Below are 18,074 nucleotides of genomic sequence, written 5' to 3' on the forward strand. Positions count from 1 at the left end.
AGGATTGATTGTTTGTCAGTATTTTTCGAATTTCGAAACGCAAGCATGTGCCGAACGCGTTCGAACGTTCCGGCAGAATTATTTGAATGTGACTACCCTGAACATAGCATCGCAATCATGTAGCAGCAGCGACGTTCACGCGTCAACTGTCAACGGGTATACCTATAAGAAGCATAAGCCAACGGTGCTGGTAACCTATAAAATGCAAAAGAGAAAATTTTTATAATCGCGTTGACATTTATTTCCTATTGAATGAAGGTAGATTAGTGACATATTTCCTCACAAGAATCATTGAAAGATTAACCTCGTAATCTGTTTTCAGATGGGACGTTTAGCAGAGGTAATATGAGTAGCATTTTCTAAAACAGTTTACCGATTGCTGGATTTACATAGCGACGTTCAACGTCACTGAAACTGTAAAGTGATTCTATTCCTTAAAAATATTTCTGTATACAACGCTTCTTAGCGCTGCTGGGCATGAAAAGCGTTCAGTAAGCATTTATTTAAATTGGTCGATTTTCGTGGAAGTTTTCTCTCCGAAAGTTAATAAAACCTGCAAGCTAGAATGCAGGGCGAACTTGTTCTAACATTTCTCGCGTAACTGCGTGATTCGCGTACAATCGCTTACGATCTTACGAATTGCATGCAAATCAAGTCAGTGCCCTGGGAATAGGCACGATAAAAATAAATTCACGATTAATTCGAGTACGATGTGATAAAGCGTTGCATGGAATAAACTCGTATTGCACTTGTCGAGCATATAGTTACCAGAAGTGAGTACACACACATGTGGTAGAAACAAGACTGCTCGCGTATACAGTTCATAGATTGTTAGATTTCGTGTGAAGAGTGATACTCTTTTGTAGTTACTCTTGCATACGAGTAGAACCAGTGTTATTTTCCATAATCATTGTGTTGGGGAACAATATCGTTAATAGTTTAATATTTTCTACTTGCAGCTTGCCGGAGATGGGGAGTCTGGAGAAAAATCACGAACTTTTGTATTCCAGGACGAGGGTCATACTTTGGGAAATGCTCTTCGATCAATTATTGCTCAATAGTAAAAATTTTTCCGTCGCTAGTTTTATTCTTTGTTTCACTTTTTTCAGTATTGATATTATTTAAATTTCTTGTCCTAATTTACCCTTTATACATCTCTATATTCATGAATGTTTATTATGAATATCGAGTCCAAAACGATTTAATTACAACGTATTCTAATCCATTTGTAGTCCAGATGTTCAATTCTGTGGTTATACGGTGCCCCATCCTGCAGAGACTAAGATGCACTTCAGGATACAGGCAAAGTCTGGTCGTGCCGTTGATATATTGAGGAAGGGTTTAGAAGATCTGGAGAAAGCCTGCGAACATACTGCCAAAGCTTTTGATACCGCATGGCAGGCCTCCCGTTAAAATTCACATGAGTGACTTGTTTGGAGACAATTGTGAGATACAAGGGATGTTTGTATTATGAATCCTCTCTTATGACTTGGAGAAGTGAACCTGATTTGTCGTCAGTTTCAAATCAATTTTGTGTCTTTACTTAGAATAGATTGGCACAACAACAGAAAAGAAACTCAGATCAACTACAGAACGTGAATCTTGTATTTTATATCTTTGAATAAACTATAGAATTAAAAATATTCGGCGCTATTTAAATAACGTACCCCGTACATCTGTCTCAGCCTACCGTAACACAAGTTTGTGATTTCACTAGAAACGAAAATCGGGATTTCCCACATAGACTGATCTATACGCATTGTGATAATAGAACCCTGTGAAAGATTTCTTTTAGCAGTTTTATTTGATATATGGTCACCTAAAATCAGTTTATAACAACGCAAACTTCTATAGTAACTTGAACACTAATCAAAAATTATCGGCGGAGCGCAATTGTTATTTTTAAAATCCGTAGACAAATAATGCAACAAGATCAGGAAATTGAAACACTAGATTTTTGTCATATATAAACAGTGTAAAAGTCACTCATTGTGAAATGATAATGCATGATTTCATCAAGTCAAAATATACTCACTCTCTTGAAAAATATGAAACCTCTGCACTAATCAGAGTTACTTCCTACTATAAAAATTCTGTTAAAAGATAAAAAATAATAGCCACTGGTACGACTGTTTTGAATAAACACAGGGAACACTAAAGAAATGGGTATGCACCGAGTAATACTTTATTCACGGTTATACAGGTTTTGTAGCATTTTATGTAATAAACGAAGCTTATTTATTGTGGAGCTTTTCCGCGCCCAAATCCTCCCCGGAATTCGAGATCACCAGTGCCAGCGCCGACATCCGCCTTTTTATCACCAGGTGCTGGCGGTCCGCCAGGACCTCGGCGATAACCGGCGCGGTCTTCGGCTGGACGCGAACCTTCGCTCCTAGGGCCAGCAGCAGGCCTAGGCCTTGCGGTTTCAGGTCTGACTTGCCTCTTCAATGTCGCAGGAACAATTTCTGGAGGGAGATGGAGATAAGCTCGCAGGTATTCGATGCCCTCGTTCGTCAGGTACCAGTAGAAGTGTCTCCAAGCAAACTGCTCGTTGACGAAACCTCGTGACTTCAAGGACTGAAATCATAATCATACGATACATAATGGTATAACGACATAAGCATTGGTATTCTAAAAAAGTTATTTTGTATGAAGTCATAATAATATAGAGCATTTTTTCACACGTCTCTGCGTCTTCCCATGTCGCTACATGACACACTTTACATATGCTAAATGTTGCAATTTCCTAATTTTTTTTTACCATAGTTTAAAAAATATGAGTAATTTTCAGCAAATTAGCAAGAGACTTGAAAACACAAATGCATGCCAGTGTACGTGGTCTGTTATAGAGCAAGTTAATGATGCACAGCTTTACAATGATATTTCTGTATACAATGGAACTAACAAAATCAAATGTTTTGTTTTTCAGAGCAGGTACACTCTGAGAGTATGTATGCTACCTGGTTTCGGGAATTCTCACTCTTACAGGTATTCCAACCAAAAAATATGACTCAACTGATATACCATTTAATGATAATACACTTTTAATAAATCACGCTACTTCTCATGTCTTCAAATAGTCAACTTATTTCATCTTTACGTTTGTATTCGCACTACACAGTGAATCTGCCAATTGGTTGTGTGGATTAACACTGTCCGCCAGCAGAATAATTGACAAGGGGCCAGCGAAATTTCGTGACGTTTACTTCCATTACCTGCATAGCTTTGATAACCTGCAAATTGGGTATGGTCTCAAGTTCGGGATGCTTGGGTGCGTGATAATCCTTTTTAGCCACCATTACTCCCTCCTTGAAGAGGTACTCGTAAATGGCGACACGATTTTTCTTGGGCATCAGCATTCTGTAAATCATCGAAAAGAGTATTTATTTCAATATCATAGTTTATTGCAGCTCTAGGTTAGGTTGTATTGGGTTAGGTTAAGCCAAGTTGCAACATGTCACGATCAATTGGGTTTAAAACAAGAATTCGCTTGATGATTATATGCGTCAAGTTTGAAATTTTTCCTGTGAAAATAACAAGATAACACATTTTTCTCGAGCCATATGAGATTCAATTGGATGAATTAAATTTGAATATCCACGCGACAATTGCGTGGCGAATACAAGATACATCCGACATGGACATTCTTCAACACAGCTCACAACACTAAATTCACGTAAATTATATCGCATCTGACTGCGTGAAATTACGACTACGAGATTTTTATGGCTTGTGAGTAAACTAATAATATATTAAGACTATGATTGCACGTTAAATATTGCGGATGCACGAGATATCTGTGGATTTGTTAGAAAATCAGACGTACTTCGGTGCTTCGTGTCGGACTTGTCACCGGAAAAAGAAGGCCACTATTGGCGCGTTCTTTACCGTGAATCATCGCTCGCTATATCGAGAGTTCGGATTTCTGCCACATGCAGCGCTGTGATATCGAAAGTGTTACGTCCGCGGCTCTAGTCCAAAGAGAAACCTTCTCTCTGTCTAGTCTCCATGGTCCGCGGGTTCGCCACTGGCTCGCCTATGGTCATAGCCGTAGTAACGTCATTAGATCGTGTAGAATAATATCTAGCCGCGCGTAATTCAAATATGCCACACAATGATGGCGTTGATGATGGGTAATGAAAAGGCTATATTCGTGATGCAATGCATTGACTCTGCCTATAATAACTGTTATTACTACTTTTTTCATCATCCAACTGTCGCAGAACGGCAGCGTTATTAGCCGACCCGTTAACTGAAGGATATATCTTCAATCAACGGCTGACCATCGAAGGGCCTGGCCGCTTGAGTCTGGATTCGGCAGGAGAGATAAAGTGTGTATTTCTTGTATGAAATGTGAGAGCTAAAATCATTATACATCATATCATATCATCATACATCATACATCATACATCGTACATCATACATCATACATCATACATCGTACATCATACATCATCATACACAGTATCAAAATTCGAAACCATAGTTTGGATGTCGGATGTTCAGAAAGTGACGTCACCAATTCAAAATCAGCTAGCCGAATTCCTCAGTCTGGAAACAACCGCGCAGTAGAGCGGACGTATGAGAGGCGCGCTCCGCAAATTTCGAGTACCGGGTTCTCAACCTCCCGGATCCCGTGCTTCGGGTCCGCTACGTATTTCGAGTACCGGGTTCTCAACCTCCCTCCCTCGCTCGGTGAAACTCGACTTCCAGGATAAGCGCTCCGTGGTTCCTGGTTCTTGTTTACAATAAATTATTTCAATTCGTTTTTCGCGCAACCCCAAATTCGGTAGCTGTCAGTCCACTAATAAAATTTCTCGACTTCGTTTTTCGCGCAACCCCAAATTCGGTAGCTGTCAGTCCGCTAATAAAATTTCTCGACTTCCAGGATAAGCGCTCCGTGGTTCCTGGTTCACGTTTACAATAAATTATTTCAATTCGTTTTTCGCGCAACCCCAAATTCGGTAGCTGTCAGTCCGCTAATAAAATTTCTCGACTTCCAGGATAAGCGCTCCGTGGTTCCTGGTTCATGTTTACAATAAATTATTTCAATTCGTTTTTCGCGCAACCCCAAATTCGGTAGCTGTCAGTCCGCTAATAAAATTTCTCGACTTCCAGGATAAGCGCTCCGTGGTTCCTGGTTCATGTTTACAATAAATTATTTCAATTCGTTTTTCGCGCAACCCCAAATTCGGTAGCTGTCAGTCCGTTAATAAAATTTCTCGACTTCCAGGATAAGCGCTCCGTGGTTCCTGGTTCATGTTTACAATAAATTATTTCAACTCGTTTTTCGCGCAACCCCAAATTCGGTAGCTGTCAGTCCGCTAATAAAATTTCTCGACTTCCAGGATAAGCGCTCCGTGGTTCCTGGTTCACGTTTACAATAAATTATTTCAATTCGTTTTTCGCGCAACCCCAAATTCGGTAGCTGTCAGTCCGCTAATAAAATTTCTCGACTTCCAGGATAAGCGCTCCGTGGTTCCTGGTTCGCGTTTGCAATAAATTATTTCAATTCGTTTTTCGCGCAACCCCAAATTCGGTAGCTGTCAGTCCGCTAATAAAATTTCTCGACTTCCAGGATAAGCGCTCCGTGGTTCCTGGTTCATGTTTACAATAAATTATTTCAATTCGTTTTTCGCGCAACCCCAAATTCGGTAGCTGTCAGTCCGCTAATAAAATTTCTCGACTTCCAGGATAAGCGCTCCGTGGTTCCTGGTTCATGTTTACAATAAATTATTTCAATTCGTTTTTCGCGCAACCCCAAATTCGGTAGCTGTCAGTCCGTTAATAAAATTTCTCGACTTCCAGGATAAGCGCTCCGTGGTTCCTGGTTCATGTTTACAATAAATTATTTCAACTCGTTTTTCGCGCAACCCCAAATTCGGTAGCTGTCAGTCCGCTAATAAAATTTCTCGACTTCCAGGATAAGCGCTCCGTGGTTCCTGGTTCACGTTTACAATAAATTATTTCAATTCGTTTTTCGCGCAACCCCAAATTCGGTAGCTGTCAGTCCGCTAATAAAATTTCTCGACTTCCAGGATAAGCGCTCCGTGGTTCCTGGTTCACGTTTACAATAAATTATTTCAATTCGTTTTTCGCGCAACCCCAAATTCGGTAGCTGTCAGTCCGCTAATAAAATTTCTCGACTTCCAGGATAAGCGCTCCGTGGTTCCTGGTTCACGTTTACAATAAATTATTTCAATTCGTTTTTCGCGCAACCCCAAATTCGGTAGCTGTCAGTCCGCTAATAAAATTTCTGGACTTCCAGGATAAGCGCTCCGTGGTTCCTGGTTCACGTTTACAATAAATTATTTCAATTCGTTTTTCGCGCAACCCCAAATTCGGTAGCTGTCAGTCCGCTAATAAAATTTCTCGACTTCCAGGATAAGCGCTCCGTGGTTCCTGGTTCACGTTTACAATAAATTATTTCAATTCGTTTTTCGCGCAACCCCAAATTCGGTAGCTGTCAGTCCGCTAATAAAATTTCTCGACTTCCAGGATAAGCGCTCCGTGGTTCCTGGTTCATGTTTACAATAAATTATTTCAATTCGTTTTTCGCGCAACCCCAAATTCGGTAGCTGTCAGTCCGCTAATAAAATTTCTGGACTTCCAGGATAAGCGCTCCGTGGTTCCTGGTTCACGTTTACAATAAATTATTTCAATTCGTTTTTCGCGCAACCCCGAATTCGGTAGCTGTCAGTCCGCTAATAAAATTTCTCGACTTCCAGGATAAGCGATCCGTGGTTCCTGGTTCACGTTTACAATAAATTATTTCAATTCGTTTTTCGCGCAACCCCAAATTCGGTAGCTGTCAGTCCGCTAATAAAATTTCTCGACTTCCAGGATAAGCGCTCCGTGGTTCCTGGTTCACGTTTACAATAAATTATTTCAATTCGTTTTTCGCGCAACCCCAAATTCGGTAGCTGTCAGTCCGCTAATAAAATTTCTCGACTTCCAGGATAAGCGCTCCGTGGTTCCTGGTTCATGTTTACAATAAATTATTTCAATTCGTTTTTCGCGCAACCCCAAATTCGGTACCTGTCAGTCCGCTAATAAAATTTCTCGACTTCCAGGATAAGCGCTCCGTGGTTCCTGGTTCACGTTTACAATAAATTATTTCAATTCGTTTTTCGCGCAACCCCAAATTCGGTAGCTGTCAGTTCGCTAATAAAATTTCTCGACTTCCAGGATAAGCGCTCCGTGGTTCCTGGTTCACGTTTACAATAAATTATTTCAATTCGTTTTTCGCGCAACCCCAAATTCGGTAGCTGTCAGTACGCTAATAAAATTTCTATAACTTTATAATCTTCTCATAATCTTTCTGGTAGATTATATCGATAAAAAAATTATATCAAACCTTACACATTATTTTTGATTTGTTCTTATACTGAAAATATTTATTACTATTCAAGGTATAACCTGAGGTGGTTGAAGATGGTCGGAGCTGGACGAGGAGGAGGACGAGGAGGACGAGGATTTGTGCTGGGTGAGTAAAACACTTTTATAATATTTGATGGCAATTGTAATTATATTTCATCTGAAATATTACAAACTTGTCACTTTTACAATAAATTATTTCAATTCATTTTTCGTGCAAGCACATATTCAGTAGCTATGAATAATCTTATACAATTTATTATATTATTAATTAATTAATTAATATTCTTATAATATTTGATGGCAATTGTAATTATATTTCATCTGAAATATTACAAACTTGTCACGTTTACAATAAATTATTTCAATTCATTTTTCGTGCAAGCACATATTCAGTAGCTATGAATAATCTTATACAATTTATTACATTATTAATTAATTGATTAATTACATTAATCCTTACACAATATTTTTGATGTGTTCCTATACTAAAAATATTCATTACTATTCCAGGTATTACCCGAGGTGGTCGGAGGTGGACGAGGAGGAGGACGAGCTGGACGAGGACTGGACGAGGAGGAGGACCAGGTGGACGAGGAGGAGGACCAGGTGGACGAGGAGGAGGCGGGGTGGGTCGTGGGAGAGGACCTCTCCTCTCCTCAGAGGAGAGGAGGGGGAGGGGTGGGTCGTGGGAGAGGACCTCTCCTCTCCTCAGAGGAGTGGAGGGGGAGGGGCAGGGAAGGGGGAGTGGCGGGTGGGGAGGGGAAAGGGAAGGGATGGGAAGGGGCGGGGGATGGGGTGAGGGAGGGGTTGTCGGGAGGGCGGGAGGGCGGGAGGGCGGGAGGGCGGGCGGGCGGGCGGGCGGGAGGGAGGGAGGGTGGGCGGGCGGGCGGGAGGGAGAGAGTGGAGGACGGATGTCGATGCGAGCCTGTCAGAGTTAATAGAGCAGTACCGCCCCCCTACACGCCCGCCCGCCCTCCCGCCCTCCCGCCCTCCCGCCCTCCCCCCCGCCCCCTCCCCCCTCCCCCCTCCCCCTCCCCCTCCCCCCCTCCCCCCTCCCCCTCGCCCCTCCCCCTCCCCCTCGCCCCTCCCCCTCCCACTCCCCACCTCACCCCTTCCCATCCCTTCCCTTCCCTTCCCCCTCCCCGCCCGCCTCTCCCCCTTCCCTGCCCCTCCCCCTCCTCTCCTCTGAGGAGAGGAGAGGTCCTCTCCCACGACCCACCCCTCCCCCTCCTCTCCTCTGAGGAGAGGAGAGGTCCTCTCCCGTGACCCACCCCGCCTCCTCCTCGTCCACCTGGTCCTCCTCCTCGTCCACCTCCGACCACCTCGGGTAATACCTGGAATAGTAATGAATACTTTTAGTATAGGAACACATCAAAAATAATGTGTAAGGATTAATGTAATTAATCAATTAATTAATAATATAATAAATTTTATAAGATTATTCATAGCTACTGAATATGTGCTTGCACGAAAAATGAATTGAAATAATTTATTGTAAGCGTGACAAGTTTGTAATATATCAGATGAAATGTAATTACAATTGCGATTAAATATTATAAGAATATTAATTAAATAATTAATAATATAATAAATTGTATAAGATTATTCATAGCTACTGAATATGTGCTTGCACGAAAAATGAATTGAAATAATTTATTGTAAACGTGACAAGTTTGTAATATTTCAGATGAAATATAATTACAATTGCCATCAAATATTATAAAAGTGTTTTACTCACCCAGCACAAATCCTCGTCCACCTCCGACCACCTTCAACCACCTCAGGTTATACCTTGAATAGTAATAAATATTTTCAGCATGCGAACAAATCAAAAATAATGTGTAAGGTTTAATATAATTTTTTTATCGATATAATCTACCAGAAAGATTATGAGAAGATTGTAAAGTTATAGAAATTTTATTAGCGTACTGACAGCTACCGAATTTGGGGTTGCGCGAAAAACGAATTGAAATAATTTATTGTAAACATGAACCAGGAACCACGGAGCGCTTATCCTCGAAGTCGAGGAATTTTATTAGCGTACTGAGAGCTACCGAATTTGGGGTTGCGCGAAAAACGAATTGAAATAATTTATTGTAAACATGAACCAGGAACCACGGAGCGCTTATCCTGGAAGTCGAGAAATTTTATTAGCGGACTGACAGCTACCGAATTTGGGGTTGCGCGAAAAACGAAGTCGAGAAATTTTATTAGCGGACTGACAGCTACCGAATTTGGGGTTGCGCGAAAAACGAATTGAAATAATTTATTGTAAACGTGAACCAGGAACCACGGAGCGCTTATCCTGGAAGTCGAGAAATTTTATTAGCGGACTGACAGCTACCGAATTTGGGGTTGCGCGAAAAACGAATTGAAATAATTTATTGTAAACGTGAACCATGAACCACGGAGCGCTTATCCTGGAAGTCCAGAAATTTTATTAGCGGACTGACAGCTACCGAATTTGGGGTTGCGCGAAAAACGAATTGAAATAATTTATTGTAAACGTGAACCAGGAACCACGGAGCGCTTATCCTGGAAGTCGAGAAATTTTATTAGCGGACTGACAGCTACCGAATTTGGGGTTGCGCGAAAAACGAATTGAAATAATTTATTGTAAACGTGAACCAGGAACCACGGAGCGCTTATCCTGGAAGTCGAGAAATTTTATTAGCGGACTGACAGCTACCGAATTTGGGGTTGCGCGAAAAACGAAGTCGAGAAATTTTATTAGCGGACTGACAGCTACCGAATTTGGGGTTGCGCGAAAAACGAATTGAAATAATTTATTGTAAACGTGAACCAGGAACCACGGAGCGCTTATCCTGGAAGTCCAGAAATTTTATTAGCGGACTGACAGCTACCGAATTTGGGGTTGCGCGAAAAACGAATTGAAATAATTTATTGTAAACGTGAACCAGGAACCACGGAGCGCTTATCCTGGAAGTCGAGAAATTTTATTAGCGGACTGACAGCTACCGAATTTGGGGTTGCGCGAAAAACGAATTGAAATAACTTATTGTAAACGTGAACCAGGAACCACGGAGCGCTTATCCTGGAAGTCGAGAAATTTTATTAGCGGACTGACAGCTACCGAATTTGGCGTTGCGCGAAAAACGAGTTGAAATAATTTATTGTAAACATGAACCAGGAACCACGGAGCGCTTATCCTGGAAGTCGAGAAATTTTATTAGCGGACTGACAGCTACCGAATTTGGGGTTGCGCGAAAAACGAATTGAAATAATTTATTGTAAACGTGAACCAGGAACCACGGAGCGCTTATCCTGGAAGTCGAGAAATTTTATTAGCGGACTGACAGCTACCGAATTTGGGGTTGCGCGGAAAACGAATTGAAATAATTTATTGTAAACGTGAACCAGGAACCACGGAGCGCTTATCCTGGAAGTCGAGAAATTTTATTAGCGGACTGACAGCTACCGAATTTGGGGTTGCGCGAAAAACGAATTGAAATAATTTATTGTAAACGTGAACCAGGAACCACGGAGCGCTTATCCTGGAAGTCGAGAAATTTTATTAGCGGACTGACAGTTACCGAATTCGGGGTTGCGCGGAAAACGAATTGAAATAATTTATTGTAAACGTGAACCAGGAACCACGGAGCGCTTATCCTGGAAGTCGAGTTTCACCGCGTAGCGGACCCGAAGCGCGGGATCCGGGAGGTTGAGAACCCGCCACTCGAAATTTGCGGAGCGCGACTCTCATACGTCCGCTCTACTGCGCGGTTGTTTCCCGACTGAGGAATTCGGCTAGCTGATTTTGAATTGGTGACGTCACTTTCCGAACATCCGACATCCAAACTATGGTTTTGAACTTTGATACTATGTATGATGATGTATGATGTACGATGTATGATGTATGATGTATGATGATATGACATGGTGTATAATGCTATTAGTTTTCACGTTTCATACAAGAAATATACACTTCGTCTCTCCTGCCGATTCCAGACTCAAGCGGCCAAGCCCTTCGATGGTCAGCTGTTGACTGAAGATATATACTTCAGTGAACGGGTCGGCTAATAACGCTGCCGTTCTGCGACAGTTGGATGATGAAAGATTTCGCTCGTATCTTTCAAATGTGTGTTAAAATACACTCGAAGTGTTAAGAAGCGTCGTTCTTTCTCTCCCCATCACCTTTTAAGGTCTTTAAATCACCACGCAGCGTTAAATACCGTCTCATATACGAAGTATCAATTTCATCTTGTTCAAAATGAGCGCATCCGTGATGTATTACAGTTACTCTGAATTTTTTTCCATCCGAATACTTTTCGAAAAACGATTCTGCTCCTCCACCCAACGCAGATACTTCACTTGCGACCAGCTAAAACAGCGTTTCGATTCTATGCCTATGAAAATTCAAGATCGAGAGAGCAAATGAAAAGTTGTTGGAATAATTATGAATACTAATGTTATGGAATACATCGAGCGCGCGTCGAATAGAATCCCATTTCGAAATGAATAATTCTTCTCTTTTCATATCATAGCTAATCTAGTAATATCGGTAAATAGGATGGTTGGAGGTGTTCGGAAATGGTAGGACATTTCGAAATTTAAAGTCGACGATGATCCGGTGCATCAATTTTATCATTACAGATTTTCTTTTCCCATGAGGCATAGAGTATTCAACAACGATAATGGAGTCCTTAAAATTCATCATTCATCTCTGTCTGGAAAGCTAATTCGCAAGGCGTGGTATTTTATTCTATTTGCATTATTAGAAAAATACTCGTACTCTACATACACTGTTTCTAATCTTTTGCTACATTTGGTTCAATCCCCATGCTTCCACAACACGAATAGTCGGAAATGTTTTTGATTATCCATAATAAAATAAAAGAAGTAACAAAGCTTAAATTTATTGTTAAAGCTCTAATGAATACATCAAACTGCGGTCGAATTCATTTATTATTTGCACATGACCTCTGTACATTTGATAAATTATTTCTAAATACATTGAAACATATGTATTTATAATGAAATACCATGCAATGGGCTGTGTAAACTATAAACTATAATTTCTATCAAATCAGCTGCTTTTATGTCAACAGGGCTTTGAGACTCAGTTCAGTTCGTCCTCCTCCTCGTCCACCTCCGACCACCTCCAACAATCGCCAACCACCTCGAACAACCACCGATAACCACCTCGGGTTGTACCTGGAATAGCAATAAATATTTTCAGTATAAGAACACATCAAAAACATTACGTAAGGATTCATATAATCACAGGTTTTGTTTTTTGGCTGTAACTTTCGATGCGTTAATCGCAGCGTATTGAAACTGCGCCCATTCGATTTCTCCCGCAAAATTACGTCGGAATAGTGCCACAATTAATTTATTCCAGCACTTTTCAAAATCGCGAAAATTTTCGTCAAAAATGCAAAGGGGTTAGCCTTACTTTTTCTTCATTTTTCGACCGAAAATTTCTGGTCTCAGATTCGATTCGTACGACCGTTTTCTCACTAACTGAACCCTCAGGAACTCAGAAAACGCAGCAAGAGTAGCGTGGGATCAACAGGAGCGAAATTGCGAATTAAAATGTACCTGCTGAAAAATGTCGAAAACACAGGTTTTGTTTTTTGGCTGTAACTTCCGATGCGTTGATTGCAGCGTATTGGGACTGCTCATAATCGATTTCTCTCGCACAATTACGTTGGGATAATGCCACAATTAATTCATTTCTGATCCTACTCCTACTCCTACTCCTATATTTACATCTTCCCACGATCCTACTCATACTCCCGATTCCACTTCTAATCCTACTTCTACTTCTACTCCCACTCCTGATCCTATTCTTGATCCTACTTCTACACCTGCTACTGATCCCACTACTATTCCTACTTCTGGTCCTGATCCTACTTCATCAAATATCATGAAAATGTTGAACTCATCGAGCACAAACCTCGCCCTCCTCGTCCACCTTGTTTTCCTCGTCTTCCTCGTCCTCCTCCTCGTCCACCTCCGATCACATTCGTCCACCGCCAACCACCTCCAACGACTGCCGCTAGCCACCTCAGGTTACACTTCGAATACTAATAAATATTTCCAGTATTAGAACACATCAAAAATATTGTGTAACAATTATTATATTGTTTTTATTGACGCATTTTACCAAGAAGATTAGGAGACAATGATAAATAATTGCAGAAATTTTATTAACGCACTGACAGCTACTGAATTTGGGCTTACGCGAAAAATGAATTGAAATAATGTATTGTAAACATGAAATAGGAACCCCGGAGCGCTTGTCCTGAAAGTCGAGCTCCACCAGGCAGCGGGCATGGAGTGCAGGAACCGCGGAGCGCTTGTCCTGGAACCCGAGTTGCACCAGGAAGGGGACCCGGAGTGGAGGAACCACGGAAGTAGAGAACCCGGTACTCGAAATTTGCGGAGCGCGATTCTCGTACGTCCTCTCTACTGCGCGGATGTTTCCAGACTGAGGAATTCGGCTAGCTGATTTTAGATCGATGACGTCAAGAGAAAAAAAAATGTTGGGTGACGTCACTTTCTGAACATCCGAACATCCAAACTTTGGTTTCGAACTTCAATGCTATGTATGTGATGTATGATGATTCTAGTTTTCACATTTCATACAAGAAATACGCACTTTATCTTTCCTGCCGATTCCAGACTCAAGCGGCCAGGCCCTTCGATAGTCAGCCGTTGACTAAAGATATATTCTTCGGTTAAAGGGTCAAGTAATAACGCTGCCGTTCTGCGACAGTTGGATGATAAAAAATTTTGCTCGTACTTTACAAATGTGTGTTAAAATACACTTGAAGTTTTAAGAAACTTCGTTCCTGCTCTCCCTATCACCTTATTAGGTCTTTAAATCACTACACTACGTTAAATACTCTCTCATATACGGAGCATCCATTTTATCTCGATCAAAATTAGCGCATCCGTTATGTATTGCAGTTACTCTTAATTTTTTTCCATCCGAAGAATTTTCGAGCAACAATTCTGCTTCTCTACCCAACGTAGATACTTCACTTGCGACTAGCTAAAACAGCGTTTCGATTCTATGCCTACGAAAATTCAAGATCGAGAGAGCATATGAAAAGTTTTCGGAATAATTATGAATATTAATGTTATGGAATACATCGAGCGCGTGTCGAATAGAATCCCATTTCAAAATGAATAATTCTTCTTGTATCATATTATAGCCGTATTATTGTAGATAATCTAGTTTGTCTCCTGGAAAATTATGAAATTTGTAGTATGCATCACGCAATAATGGTAAAAGGATCATATAGGTATAGTAATATCGTATATGGACCGCATATACTTTTTGGTCTCTGCATCATTATTAAATATGATCTATTATTATTTATGATCTATGTATTCATTCTTCTCTCGGGCACCTATATTTCAATTGAAGTACTGTTTTTCTACGAATTTTGGAAGAGATTTATTCTCATTATTAATTTCTTGTATCACCGACAAGTCGGGAAGCACACACAGGCTAAGTACTGGCTTGGGCTTACCTTTGCGAAGACTGTGTTACTTGGAAGGTGAATGCAGCCAGCATCATGTCGAAATCGGTAACTCTCTGATGTTCTGCAATAAGTTCTCAACTCTACCATAGAGATCATAGAGATCAGTGACTCTACCATTGGAAAATCGCATGGAGCGCAAGCGCACGACGATTTCCGGTTGTCACACTAAAGCCCACTAAGGCAACTGTCTTTATATTCCGTAGTCAACGTAGAAGGTGTTTAGAGGTGGTTGGCGGTGATAGGAGGAGGTCGAGGAGAACGTGGAAGACGAGGGCGACGGGGGTAGATAAGGAGGACGAAGATGGTTGGTGGTGGTTGGAGTGGTCGGAAATGGTAGGAGGTGGTAGGCGCTGGTAGGGGGTGGTAGAAGGTGGTCGGTGATGGTCGGAGGTGGTAGGGAGAGGTAGGTGTTCGGAAATGGTAGGAGGTGGTCAGAGCTGGTAGGAAGTTGCAGGAGGTGGTTGGCGGCCGTAGGCGTTGGCAGGTGGCGGCGGGGGGTGGTAGGAGTCGGACGGAGATCGTACGAGGTGTTTGAAGGGGGTAGGAGATGGTAGGTGCTGTTTGGAGGTGGTCGGAGGTGGTTGACGGTGGTTGGTGATGCTCGGAGGTAGTTGGGGGTGGTTGGTAATGCTCGGATGTAGTTGGGGGTAGTTGGCGGTGGACGCGGTCACGCTTTTTCTCACGTGGGTGATCGAGCTGATCGACATTTCTTGCAGTTGACAAGTAGTTTTACGTACTCACTTTGTACCAACTCAATCTCAAGCTTTCATACCGACACTACTTTGGCTGGTACGAATGTCGGTGCAAGCTCGTTGGGTAGAGTCGATAGAGCAGAACCCTCTTACGCTCCCAGGCCTACCTGTGCCCACTTGCCTGCCGAAAACTGGTCACAAAAATTTACCCAGGAGTGTGTCTTTATGTTCTTCAAACAACGTACTACATTTTCCAACGATTAATTTATACCGTGTCCTTATTCGGCTGCAATATTTGCAATTTATTAAAGAAATTTTGTATTGTTTTCGACATAATTTTACAAGTAAACTGCTGTTATCTTTAATAGTAGTACGAGAAAATACTTTTATAATCCACGGCATCACGAATCGTATGTATTTAGCAGGTGTTCTCACTTTTCATAGAGCGCAATTCAATATTGTTGTACAATAATTCTTGGATGCGACAGTACCTTGTCTTATGAACAGGATTTTTCCTTCAAATATTAGGCACGTGAAATACGAAACTGCCGATCTGATTTATTAAAAAATATAGTAGTTTCAATTAATTTCACTTGATTCTTAAGATATTATTATAATAAATTAATATCCTAAGCCCGCACCCTTCGTTGTGGCTCATTTTCCACTTCGTATTCAATTTCCACTCTAGGCCTTTTCTTGCTCTTTTTCCCAGGTTTTGATGATTTCGATGGTTTAGTGTTTTTGGTGAATTTCTTACTAGTGGAAGGTACGCCATCCTAAAATAAGCATAATTATCATATAACTATCAGCAAATTGACCCAGTTTTGACTTTATGAACTCAAGTAGGTCAGACAATCCGAAAATTAGTTTACCAGGATGAAAAAAGATAAAAACATGTATACCTCGATATCTGATGCATCTGATTCAAAACTGTCGGAAAGTTGCACCTCCTCTCTGCGTCCAGAATCGCTATCTTCATTCTGGAATATAATTTATTGACTTACTTGAACAACTGTGTTATGAACGTAAAATCAAAAACATGATTTATTATGAAATTCAATTTTCAAACTTATGATTGATTTTCACCTGAGAAGCTTCGTGTACATCAATGTCATCATCATCGTCGTCATCGTCGTCATCACTGTCAGCGACAACGAATTCTTGATTATTTTCCTCAGCTTCCAATTCCATTTCAACCTCCTTTTCAATTTCTTCTTCTTTTTCCTGTTCATAAGATTATTATAAGAATAATTAAAATCTATATGAGAAATGAAGTGGTGACAGGTCTTGTGAGTCTCTAATCTAAGCAGTATGACATTTCACTTTCTGAGAATTTTAAGTTTTCATTTGACCCAATATGAGAAATACTGGACAACTTGTTCACACTGACCTCTTCTTCACTTTCGGCCTCGCTTTCTCCTTCAACTTCAACTTCTTCAACAGCTTTCTCAAAAACTTTTTGAGGAAAGTTGTAGATGTCGTTATACTAGAAAGACAAGAACAGTAAAAGCAACGGCCCCATTATTATTTGAAAATAACAATTTCAGAGTTAAATAATATAGAAAACACATAATTTGAAGATTTCATTTACCATTCCTTGTTTCAATCTCTCCATAAGCTGTTTCTCAATTGCTGTATCTAACTTTGCTGCAATGAGAGCTTTTTCTTCTCTACGTCTTTCTCTTCTCTCTATTTTTCTTTGCAGGGGTACAAGCTTCTTTTGCCTCCTCAGCCTCAGTTTTCTCATTCTAATAAGATACTGAGTGATTTTGACAAACCTCTGCTTACATTTAGCCTTAATAAATCCAGGCCAATAGATTAGGTTTTCGTTGATCTGATATATTGCTTTTTCAAAGTTTCTGGACAATTTGACTTTCTCCCACATATTGGTAGGAAATGCAACCCTGTAAAAGCAATAAAAACAACCATTAGTATCGCGATAAAATATTTACTAAGAAAAATTTAAACACTATGCTTACCTCTCCGCTGTTCTCATATACAAATAAATTATCCCATTTTCTTCTCGTACAGTCGCGTACTGGCTATTTGCAAGCGGGCAAGATGCACGGCTACAAAGCCCAGTCAGGTTGTATTCATTTCTACAAAACCTCTGACTTTTCGTGCTGAAAATTAACAATGTCGTCAATTACTAAGGATAAATGTTGATTCGTTCCAACTAGGTATTCGTTGATTCCACTTACTTGACTTTGAAGGAACAGAACGATTTGTTTATAATACTCCAGACAACCTAAAACATATTTTAGGTTAGTTTTGTTTCCATTTGAGAAACATCGTCTAACAGATTTAACCGTGTATCTTTACTCACGTCGTCGTGTTGCATTTTAGCTGAACTGCAATATCAAACGATCTATAATAATTAAATTTAACACTTGCGAAATGGCACATCAAATGCCGAACACAGCACGTGGGCTCCAGCGTACTTCTGAAAGAAAAGTTTTACAGGTTACCCGAGAGCCCCGAGAGC

The 18,074-nt window shown here is 40.8% G+C and overlaps 3 protein-coding genes across 4 annotated transcripts; 1 reads left to right on the top strand and 2 right to left on the bottom strand.

The window, feature by feature from the left end:
• Positions 1-55: 55 nt before the first annotated feature.
• Positions 56-1,643, top strand: LOC124308265 (probable DNA-directed RNA polymerases I and III subunit RPAC2). 2 transcript variants are annotated; one of them, XM_046770851.1, is made up of 4 exons: positions 56-190; positions 323-340; positions 960-1,060; positions 1,233-1,643. In XM_046770851.1, exons 2-4 carry the CDS (start codon positions 323-325, stop codon positions 1,411-1,413), a joined length of 300 nt encoding a protein of 99 aa, XP_046626807.1. In that variant the 5' UTR covers positions 56-190; the 3' UTR covers positions 1,414-1,643. The 2 variants fall into 2 exon arrangements, with proteins under 2 accessions (XP_046626807.1, XP_046626806.1); XM_046770850.1 differs by having other exon boundaries at positions 66-258.
• Positions 1,644-2,167: 524 nt separating this feature from the next.
• Positions 2,168-3,982, bottom strand: LOC124308264 (40S ribosomal protein S10). Its single transcript, XM_046770849.1, has 3 exons — positions 3,827-3,982; positions 3,216-3,360; positions 2,168-2,577 (listed from the first exon to the last, which is right to left on the bottom strand). The coding sequence occupies exons 2-3, from the start codon at positions 3,357-3,359 to the stop codon at positions 2,239-2,241; spliced, it is 483 nt and encodes a 160-aa protein (XP_046626805.1). The 5' UTR covers position 3,360; positions 3,827-3,982; the 3' UTR covers positions 2,168-2,238.
• Positions 3,983-16,127: 12,145 nt separating this feature from the next.
• Positions 16,128-18,058, bottom strand: LOC124306683 (protein MAK16 homolog A). Its single transcript, XM_046767565.1, has 8 exons — positions 17,916-18,058; positions 17,791-17,837; positions 17,569-17,712; positions 17,181-17,493; positions 16,980-17,075; positions 16,676-16,813; positions 16,492-16,569; positions 16,128-16,365 (listed from the first exon to the last, which is right to left on the bottom strand). The coding sequence occupies exons 1-8, from the start codon at positions 17,928-17,930 to the stop codon at positions 16,219-16,221; spliced, it is 978 nt and encodes a 325-aa protein (XP_046623521.1). The 5' UTR covers positions 17,931-18,058; the 3' UTR covers positions 16,128-16,218.
• Between the last annotated feature and the right edge of the window lie 16 nt (positions 18,059-18,074).

The sequence above is a fragment of the Neodiprion virginianus genome, chromosome 6 (genome assembly GCF_021901495.1).
Source record: "Neodiprion virginianus isolate iyNeoVirg1 chromosome 6, iyNeoVirg1.1, whole genome shotgun sequence".
Lineage (NCBI taxonomy): Eukaryota > Metazoa > Arthropoda > Insecta > Hymenoptera > Diprionidae > Neodiprion > Neodiprion virginianus.

Excerpts from the sequence above, each read along its gene's own strand:
- LOC124308264 (XM_046770849.1), bottom strand. The coding sequence starts at position 3,359 with ATGCTGATGCCCAAGAAAAATCGTGTCGCCATTTACGAGTACCTCTTC. Across the intron at positions 2,578-3,215 it reads AGGTTATCAAAGCTATGCAG|TCCTTGAAGTCACGAGGTTT; the intron begins GTAATGGAAGTA and ends TTATGATTTCAG.
- LOC124306683 (XM_046767565.1), bottom strand. Across the intron at positions 17,713-17,790 it reads TTCTGTTCCTTCAAAGTCAA|CACGAAAAGTCAGAGGTTTT; the intron begins GTAAGTGGAATC and ends GTTAATTTTCAG. Across the intron at positions 16,570-16,675 it reads ATGTACACGAAGCTTCTCAG|AATGAAGATAGCGATTCTGG; the intron begins GTGAAAATCAAT and ends ATTATATTCCAG.
- LOC124308265 (XM_046770850.1), top strand. Across the intron at positions 1,061-1,232 it reads CGATCAATTATTGCTCAATA|TCCAGATGTTCAATTCTGTG; the intron begins GTAAAAATTTTT and ends ATCCATTTGTAG.